Below are 21,946 nucleotides of genomic sequence, written 5' to 3' on the forward strand. Positions count from 1 at the left end.
TTTTTTTGTCTCGCTGACGTACTTTCTGGTTTTCCAGGAATTGAACATAATTTTTAATTAAAAGTCATTTTTGACTATCCGGAAATTCGATTTTTTTTCTCATGTTTTTAGGAGCAAATTTCGTTTGATTCAGAGGCTTTTGATAGTATTCAAATTAAATTTGAATTTTCCCACAATTTCTCAATTTAACTTCCATTTAGTTTTTAGAAAACTTCAAACATTCTTTGGCCGTCAATCTTTGACCACCTTGTATTTAAAACCTTTGCAGATGGTTTGTCATATTCACCTTTATATGTTTATCGACACAGATCGTCAATTGCAACTTTTACAATTTTTTTTGTGCATTTTCTCTATACTTGTGATATATTATATTATTTACATAAGTTGTATAAAAGTTATTTTCATATTCCTTTGCCTACATTACTCCCAAACCACAAGACAAGCCAGCAGAAGAAGGAAAAATTAAAAATATCCAGACCATCTGATAATGAAGGTAAAAACGATGACGTTTTTAGCATTCCCTGTCAGTTTAAAAATTGTTACTTTTTAGAATCGGCAAAAATTCACAGTTTCAGAAAAAAGCCTTTTAAGCCAAATCGAGAGGTTAGACAAGGAGGTGGACCGCAGGTTCCTCGAATTAAGGGCCAAGAAGAAGATAGCCAGCAATCCCCTTATCGTGAAAAATTTGGCTTTTCTGCAAAGTTACAATAAGGCCTTTGGAACACCCGTTCAACCAACCGGAGACGCTGATACCTGTTTTCGTAAATCATTGCGAAATTACTCCTCATCTTTGGATATCATCAAGGAACTTTATCTGGACAGAAGCTCACTTTTAAAGGTTAAAAAGGTACGTTCAACTAACACTGAATGCTTTTTTTTTAGTGAAACTTTATAAATTTTAGCCGAGATCCATCTTTACCAAGGCATCCCATCATCGTTGTGAGCACCAAGAGGACTTCTCTTCAGTTAAACTAAAAAAATTAGTTGATCAACAGTCTTCGTCTGTTAACGAGCTTTTTTCGAAAGAAGTCACCGTAGAAAGCGAAAGTGATAGTGAAGGCAAAGATTTCTTCTCTCCTTTGGAAGAATTACAACCAGAAGGTTAAAATTTCCATAAGATCCTTTAAGTATATTTATAAATAATTCTTGATTCAGACGAGAGATCCCAGGAAGCTTCTAAGGACCATCCAGTCAGAGTACACAAGCTTCCTTTACCGGAAGAAGCGGAGCAACAGGACCAACACCTCAATAAGTCAATCCCCTTAGATATTAAGGAACCCTTACTAGAGGAACCTGAAGAAGAAAATTTTAGTCCGAGGTTACAAGTTCCAGACAAACTGCTGAACCAAAACGATTCCAGTTCAGAAGAAGACAATTTAGTCAGTGCCAGGGCAGCTTTAGAATCCATATACAGGATGGCGGAGGAGTTCGCTGGCGAAGAAATGGAATCGGAGTTCCAGTCTGAAATGGAAAACGAATATGTCAGTTTAAATATTTAAAAAAACAGCGATTTTTTTAGTAATTCTATACTTATTAGAGCGATGACGAGCTTAAAGATGTCGAGGAAATGATCCAGCAAGCTTCAGAGGAGCTTCAGAAAGTAGCAGAGGAGAACCAGGAGATGATGGAGACTCTGGAGGTCATTTGTGAGATGCGGTGATATTTAAGTGTAATTGATTTTCTAACAATTGCAGGAAGGTGATGAGGAAGATCTTTTAAATGTAACTGAGCCGCATGGACCAGTAGCTGCAGAAGGTGAGTTTGTTATCCTGATACAATAAAGAGTTTTTGTGGTACGCTTATTGTGGTTGTAGCTGCCGGTGATTCCGTATTTAAATTCGATCCGGCTATTGATGCTGCGGTGCTGAAGGAGCTGGAGGAAGCTGAGAAGCAGGCCAAAGCCACCGCTAAGGTACTTTACGTTTAAAATTCAGATGAAAAGTGTTTCGTCCTATTTAGAGTCTCGTCAGGCCTTAAAGTAAGTACAGTGTATCTCAATATTTTTTTAGGTCATAACAGAATTGAAAAATCGCGTGGGCGAACTTTTGCAAAAGGAAAAAATGACAGAAGCAGAAGCCAAGGAACTGGAGGACAAAAATAAGGAATTGAAAACGCAAATGATGTTGTTTGAGGAGAAGACCAAACGGATCCAGGCTCTTTTGGGTAGCTTTGCTACTTCGAGCAACATATGGCAACGGTGTATTTATACGACAGTGACCTCGTCACGACTCGTGCTGGCATTGTTGCCATATAATCCAAAAAGTATTTTATTTAACAATTTAATATATAGGTCAGGCAAATTTGTTTGATAAAATGGTGCCGATTCAGCCTCCATTGCAAACCAAACACGCCGAGGATATCCTGCCGAAAATGTTGGTATGCGGACGACAAGACGAATACATGCCAAAAATCGTCTTGTGCACCGATAACAAGGAGAGATGCAGGTCCAGAAGCCCTTCCAAAGGAAGAAATAATCTTGTAATTCACCATTACTCATAAAGTTACTAAAACCAACTGATTCTTGCATACTTTAGGGTCCAATGGCCCAAAAACTAAACGAAAGTTACAACTTACAAGAGAAACTGGTATGTGAAAATGTCAACCTTGAAGGTACCAGGTGAGTAGCAGCATTTGCTAACCTCATCTTGCTTGTCACTCACGTCACATTATTTTCAAAATTCACAAATAACAAAGTCAAATTATCGTCAAAATATCCCAGATACCAACTACAGTCGGACTTGCGCAACAAGGATCAAACCGTCGACAGTCTTCAGCGTCAACTGTGCTGCCTGCAGAATGAAATGAAAATGGTTTACCAAGAAAATGCCGCTCTAAACGAAAAGCTACAGGTGAACCCCAGAATAGATGTTGGAAAATCTTTAATTTAAATCTCCTTTAGGCTTGTCCTAATCCATCATGTCCGAAGAACTCGAGGAGCAACTCACCAACGCGGGGAGGCGGCGGTTCCTGCGGTCCTGGCAGAGGCATTTGCCCCGCAGACGTCGAGAACCGACTGCAAGAATACTCCAATACCACCAACCAACTGGTAAGAATTTTTAATCAATATTATTCAACTCACTTTACAACCCTTGTAGGAAAAACAAATTGTTGATGTCGAACAAGAAGTGAGAATGATCCAACAAGAGCTGCTCGAGGTCCAAAAGGAACGGGAACACTTGGAACACCACCGAAGAATGTTGGCGATACCAGTTCCATGTCCGGGCGGAATGCCTTCTCCTTGTCCTCCGATGTCCTCCTGCCCTTATCCCCCACCCCCCTGTGGTTATCCACCATGCCCCAGACCGCCATGTTTTATGCGACCACCACCACCACCCTGTTGTCCCCCGGAGGCCTCAGGGGAAGATCAGCAATACAAAGAGCTCAAGGAGAAGTATAGCAGATTGCAAGAGGATTTTAAGGCGAAGCTTACGGAGGTGGCAGGCTTGAGGGCGGACAATGAGAAGTTGAAGGAGTTGGCGGAGAAGGCGGAGGAAACTAGGACAAAGTTGGAGTTGAAAGTGAAGGAGCTGGAGAAGAAGTTGAAGGATCTGAGAGGGGATGGTGATAAAGTAATATTTTTTTGAATGAATATACGGATTGTGCTTAATGGGTTGATATGGTTTCAAGGGTGTAGGATCTAAGGAGCAATTGATTGATCTGCAGCAGCAGTTGAAGGTGCATAAAGAACTTTACCGGCAGGCACAGGATGAACTGGAGGAGCTGAGGGCTCTAGTGGAAGATATACAGGGCCAGTTAAATGATTATAGAAATAAGGTGATTATTTCAAACGTACAGGGTGTCCCAAATTGGAGAGTGGATGAGATTAGATGCTTTGTACAAATTGTGATTTTTTTAAATTGTAGTATCTGGAAGCAATTCAAACCGTAGAAGAGCAACGGCGCCAAATTGAGATTATGCGTCTAGAGAACAACAGGGTCAGTGAACAGGTAAACTTGGAGATTGTGCGAGTTAAGAACCAGTTTCAGGAGAAGTTGCAAGAATTGGCACCGTTGCCTGATATCTTAAAAGCAACCCAAGTAAAGGTAAATGTGCTTATCTTTTGTTAAGGTATAGATGTCTAATATTTTGGATTTTGCATACAGTTACAAGAAGCCCAACAAATGCACCTCTTAGCAGAGAGGAACAATGAATCCCTTGCTAGAGAGTTGCAGACGTACAAAGACAAGCTCCAAGAATATTTGGATGAAATGGCTCTGGCTGACTCAGACAAGGTACTTGTTAAAGTAATTCTACTCTATCGACTATTAATGGAAAAATATTTAGGCGGCTGGGGCAGGCGAAAAGGAGCAAATGGCCCAAAAGATCAAAGATCTGGAGCAAGCTCTAACCGAAAGCAAAAACGAAAATGACGACTTACTTATCGAAATTGGTGAATAACCACCATAAAATAATCATTTTCCCGCTTGATTGGCGTTTTTTATTCACAGATCGTACCAAGGAGTTAGCAGACGAAAACGAACGTCTGGCAAACGAAAAACTGCATGAAATCGCGCAACTTGAGGCGCAGCTCGAAAATGTTCGCGAAGAGTCTGCGCGTCAGGTGGCGCGCATCAAGGATCGTTGCGAGATCGTGCGCAAGTCGCAACAGAACCAGATCAACGATCTCGAGCGGCAACTCGCGCAGACGAAGGCTGCCGCCAAGGCTGCGGAAAAAGATCGGGATCAGATCAGGGAGAAGATGCAAGCGCAGATTAGGAATTTAAACGAGAACTTTGACGATGCGCAGATGAGAATTAGGAATCTTCAGGTGGAATTTTTGGGTTTGTCTTGTGGTTTTTGGTGAATTACTTTTAACTCTTTAGGGGCACGTGAACTTTATGAAAAACTCGTATTTGACGCCGTCTGAGTTGAACTCTGGAGATCGGAAGGCCGAGCCGAAGGCTGATCCTTGTTGTTGCTCTGCGGAGTATTAAATTGGGTCTAACCTGCGTATACTTGTGTCGGTTTAATAGAAAATAAAGTTTAACCTTTTTTTTTTCATAAATAATTAAAAGTTTATTTTTTTTACAGGTTTTGGATGAGTCTCATTTTTATCTTGTTTGTTTGGAAGAATGTCAATGATAAATTTGCATCCACGCCTCGTACTTGGAGTCCACTGCAAGGTTTATGATTATCAAATATTTGTTTGTGTCGGTTTTAAAAAATTGCGATTTTGTCATTATTGGTTTGGGATTTTTTTTCTAATTGCTTTTTGGGTACACACCCCTTTACGATTACCACCCTTTAAGTAATTATTCTTTTAATAGTAATCCTCCACCTCCGTTTTGCGTTCACAACTTTTTCAAAAATAATTATCATATTGTATCCTTTTTACCATAGGTGAAGTGTGAATTAAAACACTCGATGCATAAAAACAGTCAACTTATTTATTTTACGCACTAGTAAACACGATCACTTACGTTTACGAACTGTCAACTAATTTCTCAGCGGCGACACAGCTTCTTATATACTCGGCAGACCATGGTTTCGGAAGATTCGTTAATCTTCCACTTGTCTCCAGAGATGTCGTGCGGTTTGACCACTTTCGTCATCCGAAATTACGAAGAACTGCTGGTATAGTCGCGGCATTGTCAGTATGGTTACATTAATATCAAAAAGGGAGTTTGCCTTATATCCGCCTTACTATTTAGTGTATATGTGGAGTATATAGTTAAACAATCATTTGAGAGACCAGAAGGAGCAAAAATAAACGGTATCATAATCAACATCATAAGGTACGCAAACGACACTATAGGGAAAATCTGAAGAACAACTGCAGACATTGATAATCACTCTAACTGATGAAAGTTTGAGAATGGATTCGAGCTGAATCGACAAAGACTAAGACCATGGTTTTTTAGTCCATAATATTTACAGCTAACCTCCAGAATGTTACTTATACTTTGACAGGGAAATAAGTCGTCAGCTGAACTACGAAAAATAGAAATAGCTATAGCAGGTTTTTTGAAAATGAGAAATATACTGTGCAATCCAGGTTTATCTCTCCAGGTGAGGCTAAGAACTCTACAGTACCACGTGTGGTCCCTGCTCTTATATGACAGTTAGGCATAGGCGGTGAATCAAAAAAAAATTCGGAAACTATACTCCTTTGATATAAATGTGCCTATATCAAATATATCTCCTTAATTATAGATGTACAGGCGAATGCTCCGTATAACCTGGACCACCAGAACAACAAATGCAGACGGTTTAACTAGAATGTCTTCACATAACAAACGTCAAGGAAAAAAGTTTTCTGGGACTACAATTAATCCTGGAAGGAAAAACGAGATACATAAGAGACTGGATAAATATGGATGGTAATACCTTGACACATCGAGCCCAACAGAGAAAAAACTTTGCAATAGTGGTTGCCAACCTCAACAGAGATAGCGCTTGAGATAAGGAGGATATACAAATTGGGATCTTAGGGACTAAAAGCTGTCAGTGTAAAAATTGCAGGTAATTTCTTTAGTAAATGGTTTTTGTTAATTCTTAAATAATTTTTGAGAATTTTTATGAAATTATGGTTTTGTTAATTAAAACAGTAATCATTTTCTCTGTCATTGTCTCTCATCATTGTCTATATTGTACGGTATTATATGATAAATAATAATTTATTTATTCCGTAATCAGTGCAAGTTCGGAATGACTAGTGGCGCCATCTAAGTCCATCTTCAAAACAGGAATTAGGGTCACTGGAACTGAAAAGGTAAATCAATTTCGTCAGATATTTATTTAGTCAATCATGCTGGTATTACAGAGGCACTGTGTTTATAATACACCTATATGACCTGAAGCAATCAGAGAGTTGTAATTGTAAATAAAAACATCTTAATTTAAGAAAATTAAAAAAAAAACTGTAATGAACCGTTATATTTTATACTCTGTTATATTTGTAAAAATAAATGCTAATCTGTTTGCAGAATGTAGTTTTAATCGTGAGGTTGATATCAAAAATAGAAACTCGAACGCAAATTTAGACAAGAACTTTGATAATGTATGCTCAGATGAAAAGTTCAATAATGCAATATCATAGTCCACTGACTCCACTGTTCCTTATACACATCTTTAATAAGAATTTGGTTTATGCATTTCTTGATATTCAAGCAATTTCTCCTTCCTTTGCGTACACTTCCCTTAAAAAATAGTTCAATATGCCGCTTTCCAGCACTGGTAGCAATTCCATGTATCTTCTTGGACCATGTCCAATAGCAGGAAAAATAATCAAATTTAAATTTTCCGCCAACAGTAGATGTATCACAGTCAATGATTCTTTTGATAGTGATTCTCTACCTCCTTGCTGCTTTCGAGATAAATACCATCAACAAAATGTTAAGATATTGGAAAATTTCATACGGTCCTAAAACCTCTACTATTTGCTCTCTCGGTTATAGTCCTAGAGAATAAATAGCATTATCTCTATGCTCTTGATTCCTGGTTTTCTAAACGGTACCTGAAGCAACCTTTCCAGCTACACGCTATCTCTCCAGACTGCGATTGCCAACTGATGTCAGGTCAAGACAAGTTTTTTAATAAGTCCTGAATCAGAGGCATTGCTGTGGCTATTACACCCAAGCAAATTTGGCAAAAACTTTGATAATGGGATGCTGAGTTGATAATTGGCATTTTAAAAGCTCTCAATGTCAAAATTGAGAATATATCCCTCTAAACACGACTTGTTAATACCACCGTTTCTGATATACACCTTTAATAAGAATTGGTTTTTGAATTTTTTGATATTCAAGCAATTTCTCCTTCTTTTACATACACTCCCTTTTAGAATAGTTCAATGTGTCGCTTTCTAGCCCTGGTTTCAATTCCAATTATCTTCTTGTACCGTGCCCAATGGTAAAAAAAATTAAATTCAAATTTCCCGCTAACTCAGGCAAATCACATCATATAGTTCTTGCAATTCAAATCGATGGCGCCACACTCAACATTAAACCGCCAAGTTGGAACAATAACTATTTTTCTGAGATAATTTTCAAATTTGAGGAAAATCTGATGCATTGTTAGCTGAAAAATTTGGGCGTGACTACCATTTGATAAAAAAGAGATTGAATATTTACTTTAACAAAATGGTGGAGTTTCAAAAGTTGTCTAACTAACAATAACTACTTAAACAATTGATTACTCGCTTTATATTTCAAAGACTATTACTGCCATCACTGCAATGCTGTACGTCCAAAGACCCAATAATAAAGATACATAAAAGAGCGGCAGTAAAAGAAGTGGTACCGGCATACCGATAGGTGCTGCTTTTCTTTCAGATTTCTCGATTCAGTCGCGTTGGTACCGTGCAGTACTGACGGTACTTCATACCCATATACGAAACAAAGTGAAACTCTTTTGTACACGCGCTAGTATTTAGGTTATGATTTCTTTTTGAAGTGCGCCAAAATGAAAACGTAATATTGTATTTTATTGGGGCGGGAAATGCGTTTTTGGACAGTAGTACCACATGTGAACGTGATTGTTATTGGATAATACGTATTGTTGTTGTTCATTGCTGATAATATACACTGTTGGATATAAAAGGAAATTAAAGATACAGTAAGTTAAATGTTGTATGTTGATTATTAGAGTGCGCAAAACTTAAAGTTTTTAAATTAAAAATCAGATAATGTTAAAAAGTGAATGGGCTAAAATCCTTAGGCAGGTGTATCTAAAAAAAACAAGAAAATAAAAAAATATGAAAAAATCTTTTTTCTCAAAGAGATTTAATTTGAGTACAAAGAACAAAAGTTTCACTTGATTTAATAAAAAACTACTTATTTGTTAGTGAAAAAGATACATATAATCTAATTAAAAATTTGGGATCTACTTAGTTCTTTTTTTAATTAATTAGCTCTTTTGTTCTTTTGCGTCTTTTTAATGATTTTATTTAAATATTTTATTAGCCACCCTTAAGTAAATTAGAAGTCGTCGTTCTTATTTCGATAAAAAAAATCAAATTCAATAATTGCTATTGGTAATTCGTGGTTTTATTTTTTATTTTTTTAAAATAGAATTTGACTAAATTTAATTTTAATTAATCCAAATTAAAAATTTGCCGCTCTACGCACTTGCCCCATAACCGACCTTATTTCGATAAAAAAATCAAACTCAATTATTGCATTTGTTATTTCGTGGTCTTGTACATTATTTATAAAATATATAATTTAACTAAATTTAATACTAATTAATTTAATTTAATTTAAATAAGAAAAAATTTAATTTTAATTAAATCAAATTAAAATTTGTAAATGACCTTGCTCCATGTTGCCATGTATAAGAAAAAAGTTGAACTAAATTTCATAATAATTAATTTTATTTTGAAATTAAATTAGAAAAAACTTAATTTTAATTAAATCAAATTAAAATTTTGCAGCCCTATGTCCTTGACCCTTGGTACCGTTCTTATTTCGACAAAAAATATGAACCTTAATGATTGGATTTGATAATTATAACACGTATTTTTTTATTTATAAAAAAAAACAGATTTGAACTAAATTTAATAATAATTAATTTTATTTAAATTAAATTAGAATAAACTTAATTTAGTTAAATCAAATTAAAATGCCACCCTCGATGTTGCCGCTTTAATTTCGGGAAAACAAACTAAACTCAATGACTGCTTTGTGTATACGAGAATCTGTTTTTCATTTATAAAAGTTACTTAACTAAATTTAATGTCAATTAATTTTATTTAACTTAAATTAAGATAACATTAGAATAAACTTTAGTTGAATCAAATTACTATTTGTATATACCCTTGCTTCATGTTGCTGCCCTTATTTTGACAAAAAAATTTCAAACTTAATGATTGCATTTGTAAATTTACGGTTTTGTTTTTTATTTATAAAAAAACAAAATTAATTTTATTTAACTCAAATTAAAATTAAATTACAATGAACTTAATTTGAAGTAATTAAAATTACAATTTTGCGGCCTATGGCTTTGCCCCCATGTTACTTTTCTAGTAATTCGACTAGTGATTAAAACAACTCAATTTAAAAATAAACATAAATCAGTATATGTTAGTTTCTTTAATTTAATTTTCTTGCTTGATTCGCTTTATTTCACTGCATGATTGAAAATTAATAATTGTTCTAATCCTTTGAAAAACTCACAATGACTTTTTAAAAATTATCATTCGAATGCCATCGCATAATTTTATTTATTTATTTATTGCACAAGCATCAGCAGCTACTAAAAGCCAGTTACAGATAAAGTTAGGACAATAAAAACTAAAAAATATTTTATATCAAGGCATTTAAAATTGAGTCGAATAACAACATGACTAATTAAAAAAACAGACTACAGATCTCTATCCGATGTAATGGCACAGTTTATATTGGTGAGCTTTTGTAGAGGTTTGTGCGCCGATACTCCTAAACAAAACATTCTCAGGAGTGTTCTTAATTCGTATTTTAAACATTGTACATGAGAAAATTATCCTCCTACCTCACACCTTGTTTCTCCAACTTCCTTCAATACACGCACTTCAAGAACATCCCAAAGGTATAAACACTAATTCAATATTATCTACATTTAAGTTGCTTCAAGTGCAACATAACAGAAGTGATTTTGTAAAATTTGATAATTTTCAAATGAGTCAATCTGTAAAAAGCATTTAAGTTCGTCAGCAAGTAAAAGACCTTTCACATCTTTAATGTTGCAAATAATACCATTGATGGCCGTCAGAAAAGATGTTCAACATTGGAACCAAAATCTGAGACACTTCTAAAGACACATGGCTTTGATCCCTTAAATTTAACATACTGTTAATTCAATTCATTCAGATTGAATTAAATTAAATAGATAAGTAGAGACATCTAGGTCTCAAAAGGATTTCAAATTTGTACAGTGTCTTACACTGTCGAAAGCTTTTTCCATATCCTATTCCATATGAGGGTAGTTTCGTAAAAGTTGATTTTTTCTATAGAAGCTCATGTTAGTATTAGCATAGCTCTCATGATAGGTCCACCTAACTACCTTGGGGAAGAATCCCCAGGTTTTGCCTGTTCATTTTAGTTTACTATCGAGTACCACACCGACGTACTTTACTTTGTGTGGATGCCAGACGGGATTTTACTTTTTGCTTTTTAGTGAATAGCACCATCTCTTAGGGGTTATGGGATAGGGAATATTCCGCACATCATTTCTCTATAATTTGCAAGTTACTCTAACCCATTCTGCTTTACATTCACACGCCCAGGTAGCCCATACTTCATCCCGCCATCTCACATTAAATACAGGCATTGCCATTATTCCGTCTGCCTACTTATGTTTCAATTTATTCGTTACTTAGTTAAAATTGATTGAGTTTAAGTGTATAGTCAATTACACATTCATGCGGTTTATCTGTAGCCACTTCTCCCAGGCCGGAATATCGGTCGTCCATGCGGTTTGCCTGAGAACACTTCCTTGAGATCCTTAAGCACGCAATCTATGCAAGCGTAAACGGAATAATGATAATTTTTGTACTTATTTGTCAATGGTCGGTGTGGTTAATAGGATTGAAGCCCTAATGTCATTATTTGTTTAATTATTGTCACTAATCCAAAATGATTTATTAATCCATAGGAGTGTAGTAAGTAGGTGATGCTCTGAAGAAGCTGACAGTAGCAATGCAATAGAAAAGACATGCAGAAACATCTTATGTAAAAGTTTTTAATCAAAATGAATTTACTTTGAACAACGTATGAACCATTTGAATTAACCCTAGTCATGATCCTATTATAATCAATCACTCTATGGCCTTTAGAAATGCCATTCCGACATCGTAAACACCGGCATTAATCTTAGTGAAAACTTAGGAGTGGTTTTCATAGTATAACAATTGAAAGAACTATCTTGGAAAAATTCTAGAAGCTGTAACATGGTTTTTCTCTTTATTGTAACGATGGATCCTTCTCTTTTCCTCTCAAAAAAATCATATTGGATTACAATTGAATCTATCATACGAAGTTGCCCTATATTGAGCAATAGTAAAGTCTCCTTTCTTATTATTTGTATCAATCGAAACGTAGTTCCAATCACGTACGATTTGCCTGTTTTCCGGTACCTACCTACCAAACAGAAGGCAGTTGTGTTGGTACAAATCAACACTATCCAAGTCCTAAATATTCAATATTATTAGGGATTACATTAATAAATTTAATACAAACTGTACCATTGATGTAATTAGGTAGCTATAATAGTCCTTTTCATTCCTATTTCCTGAGCTTGTTTAAGAGCTTCGCAATACCTCGGAGTTGAGCAGTCCAGTACGATATGCGATTCAGCAGGGCCTTGTTTAAGCAGAGGTTTGAAACAGTAATAAATTGATTTTACTTTTGAAAAGAACTTAGTTAACACCATCGAGAAATCAGAATAATAAACTGGAAACTCTCAGCTCTATAAAGACTTGGAAAATAAACTCTGCTTGGAATTCGTTCATTGTGATAATTTCTTTCTTATTAAGTTTGCTATGTCTAAACAAGCGCTTCTTTCTTCAATGCTCTGATTATGGTTACATCCCATTTATCCTTCATTTTTGTTGAAACGCGGTAGTCCTTTTATTCCAGACGTTTTCCTGTATTTTAGACAAGAACATCTCTTTCTCCTTACTAAATTTGTCCAGGAATCCAGGGAAATTTAATAGGTAGGAGCAGCTGTGTACTTCTGACCTCACTATATTACCTCCCTTGCCTCGTTTTAAAATATTCTGATTAAGAGCCGCTTGCATTCGTTTAAAAAGGATTATCAAATTTACTTCTTAAGTCGTCTGCAAAGGTTACTGTATGGTGGAAGTTATTATTCAGGCGGATATCGATATCCAGAACCATGTTCGCTGGAACGCAAAGAGTTCCAAAAGTATTTGCAAATTAAGATAAAATATACGTATTTGGGGTATTTTTAGTGTTTAGTAACTGACTGGTTTTTCGGAAGGTTATTTTGTCAAACGCTCCCTGGATATAAATAAATACACCCAGGGTGGACTCTTTGAAGTAGAATCAGTAGATCCAGAATGGTATCTAAGCGAATTGGAAATGTCCGTCAGGAACTTGAACATCGCCTATATCATTGTTTGGCCAAAAACGGGCAACATTTTGAACACTTATTGAAATAAAAACTGATATTTTCATGTTTTTGTTTTCTATCTGAAGAAATTAAGATAAACAAAGATTTTTCTAATTTTCTCGAAAACGAATGGACCGATTTAAAAAAATCAAACGTCAAAATAAAAGACTTCGAAAGACCTTTTAAACAAGCTATTACTCGATACCCCTTGCCATTTAAAATTTTTAAGGGGATGACCCTGGGGGGCAGAGGGTGAAAGAAGTGAATTAATTTTAGTTGTCCCCCTTGACAAATCTTTTGACGTATTTCGGCGTTTTTTTTTAAACAGTAATTTTCCATAAATCCGTGGTGGGAAGTTTTCAAATGAACACCCTGTAGTTAATTATACATGGAAAATAGTGACGAAGTCTAGCCCTAGGGCTACTCCTGCTAAATGGGTTATGTTGTTTTTTTAAAGTATATAATGGTCATTAACATGTATATACATATATGCTACCGTAGATAGAAGAACGACCCCGACGATATACATAAATACCTACATACATAGGCATGAAAATAATATATCATTATCCCCAACTGAAGATAGGATATACATTATAAATGCCATTATAGCAAATAAGAAAAGTTAATGAATAGATATAATCGAACTGGCAATATAGCGTAGTCGGCAATAAACTGTGAACACCTCCAGAGCAGCAGAAAATGATTAACAAAGAGGTCAATGATCGGCTCTAATAGATCTACGGCAGCACCACGAAGAAACATGCCGTTTTAGCTTATAAAATAGAATATCTGGTATATTTAATACGTAGGTATTATTTGATTTTTGCTTGCTTATTATGGTTGAGATTGGTGATAAAGAATATCTTGATTTTCCTGTTTTTTAGTATTTATTTATATTCGATGTTATATAGCAATATCTTATTGAATGTCATATTCATAATAACGGATATATTTAGCGAAATATACACCTTAATGACCAAATATTCCTTTGAAGTTTTTTATAAAGGAATATTTCTTAAATCATTTATTTTTTACAACTATAGAATAGTTTGTTGATTATCATCAAATCAATATTAACGGAGATACATTAGCGAAATATGCACCTTAATCATCCATCACACTTTCAAGTTCTCTTATAAATGTAAATAGGAATTTCTCTCAAGTAGGCTTCCTATAATAATTTTTTATAAAAATTTCTCATAGAAAATCCAATTTCCTCCAAATGAAAATCGTCGAATCAATATTAACTGAGATATGTAACAAAATATGGGCCAAATACTCCTTTGAATTACACTATACTGGTGGATAGCAATATCTTTTACACCATGCTTCCTATGGACACTTTCCATATAAGTTGGTTATAAGAAATTCAAGTTTGTACAACTTTGAATTTCTTATGATTATCAACAAATCAATTTGAACGGAGATATGTAGTAAAATATTCACCTTAAAAGCCAAATACTCCTATGAATTATTTTAGAAGAGAATATAGAAATATCTCTTAAATCAAGGTTCCTTATAGCAAATTCAATTCTGTACAACTATCAATTCTTTATTAATTATCGTCAACTCAATATTAACGGAGGTAACTAGGAAAATATGCACCTTAATGTTTCAACACACTTTGAAGTTCTCTTATAATTACAAATAGCAATATCTCCTAAATTACTTTAAACGCATAATCTTGCTTTTACTTTTATCGCATTGTGGATTCCTAAAAACCATTTAATAAATCCACACAAAATAAAATATTTCTGACAAGGTTAACATTATTTAGTATTAAAAATAGTGCTGCAACAATATTCAATTAGCAATTCATATTGCATATATAATATTGCAGAATGCAAGGTGAATCACAAGTATAATAAAATAACGAAACTTTACATATTAATACTGCGGAAGTTTCTTGCTTAATTGCCTGTTGAAATCGCGACATCCTAAACTAAATTGGGTTAATATATGGGTCGAATAAGCTTTAGGTATAATACCGTACGTATATTTTATATATGCGTACATACATCAGGTTTCAGACGAACTATGTAATGGTATATACCTACCATTCACTCGTATTATGTAATTTTTAGGCAACAGCGGTCTGAAAGGCGTGTTAAAAAGAAAGTTGGAATCTCTGTTTACTTTTTTTATAGTTATATAGCATGAAAAAATGTTTATTGAATTAAAATGAGAAAACCTTGTTTTAGAAGGTTAATACTGTATTAACAATGGCTTTTTTACCGTTAAATTATTGTCAACTTCAGTGTTACGGTTGGATTCGTTACAGTTTAAAGAAAAAACCGTAAAATTTCGATTGTAAATAGATTCAGTAATGACTGGAAATCCTGTGCAAAAAAAGCCATTTAAAAAAAATTATGTCTACTAAGTAATCATCTTTTTTATGAAAGAAAAAATAGGTTAATTAATATTTTTGGCGCCCAACAAATCTTAAAAAACTAATATAAAATCTGGTTATTATTTAATTGAAACTGGGCCAGTACTAAATAACTGTACGTTTTAGTAACCCACAAGATTAAAATGAATTAAAACTTCCGAAATTTGCACATAATTAAACATTATTCATTAATTGTGTTGGTATACAAAATGCAAAATTATTTTTGTTAGCTTAACTGAACCGACTCGGTTTTCTATTATGTTACATTTAGTTTGTGATGATAGGTGCGATTGCCATTTTGAGAAACGTGGGACTTTTCTTGATAATAAGATAAGATTTATGGGCCAAAAGTGCATTTTTTTCACTTTCTGACGTATTTAGACTGACTACAGATGAAAAGCAAAATTTTATAGTGATCGTCTATGTTTCCAGTTTCTATTATGCTATTATTCTGATCTATTAACTCTTTTCCTCACATTTATCCTATAAATTTATTACGCCGTTAACAATACTAGGAGTCATTCTAATATAATAATTATGACATTAGTATTCTGAATAAAACCGCGACTTAGCCACGATTCTTATGAACACGCAAGCATTCATTAAATGTACAGTGTGGCATCTTAAACGGATTTTGTAAATATTCCAATTATTAAAAACATACAGGTTCTTCTCAAACCTCTAATTTATTCCAGTTAAAGCTACCATACTGTATATTAAAGAAATAGGAACTAATTTATACCAACAAATGCGTTCGGGAGGTAAACAGGTTTCAGGCCTACGGATTTTTATATTTTTTATTTATGGTAAAATGAAGGTAAACCGACTTTATCGGTGGAAAAAAAAAGAAAAGTGGGTTTATATATACAGCACGATAAAAATGCGTTATAAACTATTCTTACTTCGGGGTCAATGAAACCGCATTATTTGTTCGCGATGGAGGTCGACTCGGATATGGGAGGATCTTAGAAAGAGTTTAATAGTAGAGTCTAGATTAGTTTACCTTTATAAAAAAAAAGTAAGAATAAGGCAATAGGCTACTGAATATAAGTTTATTAATTCCATGGATCCTGTCTTTATATACTTATATATTTATTTGGTGACCATATAGGGATACAACAGGCTACAAGCCCAAAAAAGTATCCACAAACTTATCTTAACTAACTTAAATATACTATTTTATTAAGAATAATATAAAGACTAAATGGTTAAGTACATAAATCAAAATAATTTGAATATAAAGAATATACTTAAAAAAAGCAACTCTCTAATGCTAAATTTCTACATTAGCCTCATAAACTTTCAAAAACAATATTTAATTTTAAAGTATTTTTGACTGTACTAAGTGACATGTTAAAAACGTCTAATGAACGGCAGTACAAATTATAACTTTTTGTTATTCTACATAATGGAGAGTTCTGGCCATGATTTGTTTTCCTGAATGGAATAAAAAATAATTCGCTCGATCTGATGTTGACTTGAGGAATGTTAAATTTAAAAAGACAAAAATGGAGACAAAATAGGAGGAGTGTTCAGCTGACAATTCATTACTTTATATAAAAACGAAACCTCAGTTATCAAACGTCTGTCGAAAAGTGAAATCACGCCAAAATGCTCTTGAATTGAAATATTGATATGAATCGAAGCGGGTTTTAAAAGAAAGAAATCTTAAAAATTTGTTTTGGATGCTCTCTAATCGATCAATGTAAATTCCATACCTAGGGTTCCATATAATTCTTCCATAAGTTCAATTTGCCAAGAATAAATGTATTAAATAAACATTTAATAGCTCGAGAACTAGAAAAGATTTCACATTTATGAAAAATATAACCCAGCAATCTAGAAGATTCTGAGATTTTAGATCAATTAGATCAATATGAATGTCAAAAATCAGTTTAGAGTCCAATGTAATTCCCAAATCGCGTACGTAATTCACTTTAGGTAAGCAAATATCATTAAATTTATATTGATAATTTATTTTATTTTTATTTCTTGAAAAGGTTATACATTTTTTAATGTTAAGAAAGATACTATTTTTATCATAGTAGGCTCGTAGTCGATCCAGATCACTTTGGATTTTAGGGCAGTCGGCGATGTTAAATATTGTACGGTAGATTTTAAGATTATCGGCGTATAATAGAAATTGAGTGTAACGTAAACAAGATTTTTTATTATTAATGTATATAATAAAAAAGGGGTCCTAAATGGTAGCCCTGTGGAACACCAGATGATAGAATAAAAGGCTTAGAACAAAATCCTTGAAGTGAGACGTACATGGATCTTTTTTAATATAATATTTCACCCATCTGTGTCTGATGTCTGCGAGTCGAGCCAGGAGAATATTATGGCTAATCTTGTCAAATGCTTTACTGAAGTCAGTGTAGATGTCGACCTGAGACCGGTTATCCATATGCCTATGAAGATACTCTATCAAAACAAAAAGGTTAGTGTCAATAGATCTTCCCTTGTAAAATCCATGCTGCTCTACACCAATAATATTTTTTGAAAGATTGAAAAAGTAATCGTAAATTAACCTTTCAAAAAGCTTAGCCACTATAGATTTACTTATGGGCCTATAATTAGTAACATCTCTCTTAACTTCTCCTTTGTATATTGGGACAATCATCGAAGTTTTCCATCTAGGCGCTAGGAATTCCCCTTCTTTTATTAAAAGAATATAAATATGTGTAAGAGGATCGGGTATTAGACTTGCAGTATTTTTTAGAAAAATGGTAGCAATGTTATCGGGACCTGCACCTTTTTTGACATTTAAGGTTTTTAGCATTTAGAACCTGGTAACATGACAGAGTTAGACCATTAAGATCGATATTATTATCCGACCAAGCAACTTTCTTATGATAGTTTAACAGCATTTTGTAAGTAGGATTCCTTCTTATAACTACTGGATGTATTACTTCAAGAAGGTGACCACAGAAATTGGTTGGGTTCAACAGTTTTCTTCCAAGCAGCCTTTTTTGCATCTTCTATAGCCCTTTTTAATGCATTTCGATCCTGTCTGTACATCTCAGAGGTAGTTCTTTTCTGTATATCAACGTTAACCTTGTTTACCCTGGTCATAATTCTTTTGCCACGTATACACCTGTTTCTGGCCTCTGCTACTTCTGGTGTCCACCATTAGGGAACATTACAGGCATTTGATAGCATTTAGCGCTCTCAAACGATTGCTGCCTATTTTCAAGTTGTTTGGAGATCTCTGTGAACACTAGGTTTATTTTTTCTTTTTTTGAATCGCCAGCCCTTTCTTTTCTTTTGTGTATTATTGTTTTCCATTCCAGCTTGTCCTGATTTTGCACATAATGCATTAATGATAGCTAAGTTTTTTCTTCTAAAAGTAAGTCGATATAGGATTCGCTGCTTCCCTGTACATAAGTTGTAACGTCGCTCCTGTTTTGAATAATTATGATGTCATCCTCCATTCTGCTAGGAACTCTCCTCTTTTGTCTTCAATAATATTTTGAACTCCATAGCATTAAAATCGCTTCCAATTAGAAAAACTAAAGAATTCATTGTTTTATTTCGACCAGGAAGTTGACTATCCCATGTGGCTTTACTTATGTTGAAGGAATAAATTCTTTTTCTAGGCGTCATCGTACTGGAATAATTTTTTTAAGGCAGTCGATGAAGAATTCTCTTCCATAGAAAAGTTATGTTTAAAGAAATGTTTGATCAAACAACAGGAGTGTAGAGAAGACGCCACCATGATAAATTTGCGGCAATGTATATGGCAGTGCAGACTTAGTCCGAATAATATGGGTACATGTAGTAAGATCGGAAAACCACAGATTGATAAAGACAGTATTCCTTGGGAGCGAGAAAAAGATGGAAAGATGCTGTCGCACCAGATTTGTCTAGGATGGGAGTGTAGCAGTGGGAAGTGGAGGCTCAGAATCAGAGGACATGGATAGTGGATGCGGCTAAAACTCACCTGAAGTTGTACAGCCAGGGAAGAAAGAAAGAAAGAAAAGACGAAGAATTCAACAATACTTTTAATGTTTACCAGTAATTAATTACACATTTTTCAAAAGGTTTTTTCCAGACACTGTATTTTTTAGGCACTGCTGGACTGCCTGGACGAAATAAAATAAATCTTTTTTTCCCTGGTAACTTCTGGAAACTGAGGAATGATGCACTGAAAATACAGCACTTACAATCAAAATGCAGAGAAAAACAATGACTTACAGTTGAATTATGATATAACTATAGGAAGAACTGCCTTTTTTTTAAATAGAATGGCACATAACTTCTTCTTCCGTTTGCATAATAATAAAAGAATCTACTGTGAATATGTTAAGTATTAGGATTTTTCTGTTTCAACATTTTTCCTAATTGTAAAATTTACCTTAGTGTTCTTCGTTTTGATAAATATGGGAAATTCAAAACAATAACTTAGATATTACGTAAATATATATTTAAATACCTAACGATCTATTTTAATTACTTTGTTCTGATCTTATTTGACTTAATTGAAAGTTATAATTTAAAAATCATATTTAATCCAATGCAATAAAAACCAAAATAAACAATAATAGTTTCTGTTACGGTGCAAAATGAAAGTGTACTACAGCTGACGGTTTAAGTGCGGTATAAACTTGGCGTTTAATCACACTACAAAAGATATAAATCATGTTTATGTTCTACTTACGTTTATAGTTAAATTAACCGGTATATAATATCTATCTATGTTTATTTTAAGGTATTGTATACTTACAAATGCAAATAACAAAGTTTTACGTTATATATTAATTCTATTTTGTAAAACAATTAAGGTTTCCTGAATTTGGTCATATATTACACGCGTACTTTAACGTATATTCTTATCACGTCTTGGAACAACCCAGACAGTATCAGGTTTCAAAGCAGGTCATAAAAAGCCACTATTGTGCCACTGTATTGCTGTTACACTTTTTTTTTTAAATAAATAACAGTAGACAAGAAGGTGAATCCACCTGATATACCCGATGTTGTATTTTCATCAGGTCGTTATGGTCTGTCCTCGATTCCGCTTTGGTTGTTTATTGTGATGGGCTGGGAGATTTTGCGTTAAAATAACAGTTTATAAAGGCTGTTTCTATACACCATATAAGTCCTAAATTATATTTTTACTTCCCTATTTTTTTTAATGAAAAAAATATATACAGGCTGTATCATGTAACAGTGGTTAATAAAAACTTTTTATTTTAGACGTATCTACATAACTCAATTTTTGCATTCTTCAGAATATTGTAGACATACTTCATGTACAATGTCCTATACCAATTTTGAACTGTTTCAGAGATATTACGTGTTGTCAACTTTCTTGCAAAAATTTACATTAAAAACAAAGAAAATTATTTGATTAATAATATAGAAAATCATCAACATCTCAGGCGTGACTAAACTAATTGCAGCCGTTATTTGTCTTTTTAGGTCAGCTAAGTCGAGGGGTTTAGTTCTATATATAATATTTTTGATGTATTCCCATAAAAAAAGTCTAATTATGTCATATCAGGGGATCGTGCTGGCCATTCCATCGGTCCTCATCGCCCTATCCACCGATTTGGAAATATTCGGTTGAGGTACTGCCAGACATTGATTTGATAAATAATTGTGTTAAATAATTATCACCATTCGATAAACAAGGGACTTATGATATGATATCCAACAATTCCTGCCCTAACATTTACCTTTCAAGGTGTTGGGTATGTTCTTCTGTTATCCAGTAAGGATTTTCTTTAGACCAATAGTGGCAATTTTGTCGATTAGCATTAATATCTTTGAAAGAGTTAAAAATTGGTATAGGACATAGTAAAAATACTAATTGACCTGTCTGAGCGTTTTTTCGAAAATGTCCCTATTTATTTATTATGGAGTTTATTTCCTTTAGGTGATACCTACTGTATATTTTATATTAAAAATAGAAACATTACCAAATGATCTCAATTTACTAACAGACGTTTTTTATACGTTATTTAGTAAGCAGACCCTGAAAATGACTTTAACTGCCTGGAAAAAAAATTAAATGCCTGGAAAATTTCAAGTGCCTGGACAAAATGAAACATGAATTCACCTACCTGAGAAAACAAACAATTCTTTGTTCGTCCAGGTAGTTGGAAAAAGAAACTTTTGAAAATGTTTTTACTGATTACTGCTTAGGCAGTTAAAATATTGTTATTTTTTTCTTCAACTGCCTTAAAGAAATAATTTTTATTCCAGATGGTGATACCCTGATAATGACTTTAACTGCCTGGAAAAAAAATCTTATTCCTTTAACTCAGGTGAAGACATATGGCATTTTCAACTGTCTGGATGAAATGAAACATAAATTCTACCTACTCGGAATTTTTTTTTTTCATTTTGTCCAGGCAGTTAATTGAGAAACAAAAACTACACCATCAAAAGGAAATTAGAAATATTTAATTTTTTAGCGATTTTCTTGGGTCTTTAATAAATCTTAGCAAATGATCTCAATTGCCTGGAAAACAAATTTGAAAATGTTATAACTAG

At 33.8% G+C, this 21,946-nt stretch overlaps 2 protein-coding genes across 2 annotated transcripts in view; both read left to right on the forward strand.

The window, feature by feature from the left end:
• The first annotated feature begins 297 nt into the window (after positions 1-297).
• On the forward strand, positions 298-5,034 carry LOC126735365 (myosin-9). The gene is made up of 19 exons (XM_050439333.1): positions 298-493; positions 551-847; positions 903-1,101; positions 1,156-1,481; positions 1,538-1,639; positions 1,695-1,755; positions 1,815-1,912; positions 2,010-2,163; positions 2,291-2,478; positions 2,535-2,617; positions 2,720-2,849; positions 2,900-3,046; positions 3,096-3,569; positions 3,628-3,774; positions 3,864-4,043; positions 4,104-4,232; positions 4,285-4,390; positions 4,449-4,768; positions 4,824-5,034. Exons 1-19 carry the CDS (start codon positions 488-490, stop codon positions 4,932-4,934), a joined length of 3,258 nt encoding a protein of 1,085 aa, XP_050295290.1. The 5' UTR covers positions 298-487; the 3' UTR covers positions 4,935-5,034.
• Positions 5,035-8,265: 3,231 nt separating this feature from the next.
• Positions 8,266-21,946, forward strand: part of LOC126735281 (calpain-C) — a 38,539-nt gene continuing 24,858 nt past the window's right edge. The window contains exon 1 of the mRNA XM_050439228.1: positions 8,266-8,556. The gene's annotated coding sequence lies outside the window, so the exon portion shown is untranslated. The remainder of the gene's footprint in view (positions 8,557-21,946) is intronic.

This window comes from Anthonomus grandis, chromosome 4 (genome assembly GCF_022605725.1).
Source record: "Anthonomus grandis grandis chromosome 4, icAntGran1.3, whole genome shotgun sequence".
Taxonomy (NCBI): Eukaryota; Metazoa; Arthropoda; class Insecta; order Coleoptera; family Curculionidae; genus Anthonomus; species Anthonomus grandis.

What these genes read in the sequence shown, in the direction of transcription:
- LOC126735365 (XM_050439333.1), top strand. An exon ending in TGGACCAGTAGCTGCAGAAG is followed by an intron (nt 1,756 to 1,814) that starts GTGAGTTTGTTA and finishes TTGTGGTTGTAG; the next exon opens with CTGCCGGTGATTCCGTATTT. An exon ending in CGACTTACTTATCGAAATTG is followed by an intron (nt 4,391 to 4,448) that starts GTGAATAACCAC and finishes TTTTATTCACAG; the next exon opens with ATCGTACCAAGGAGTTAGCA.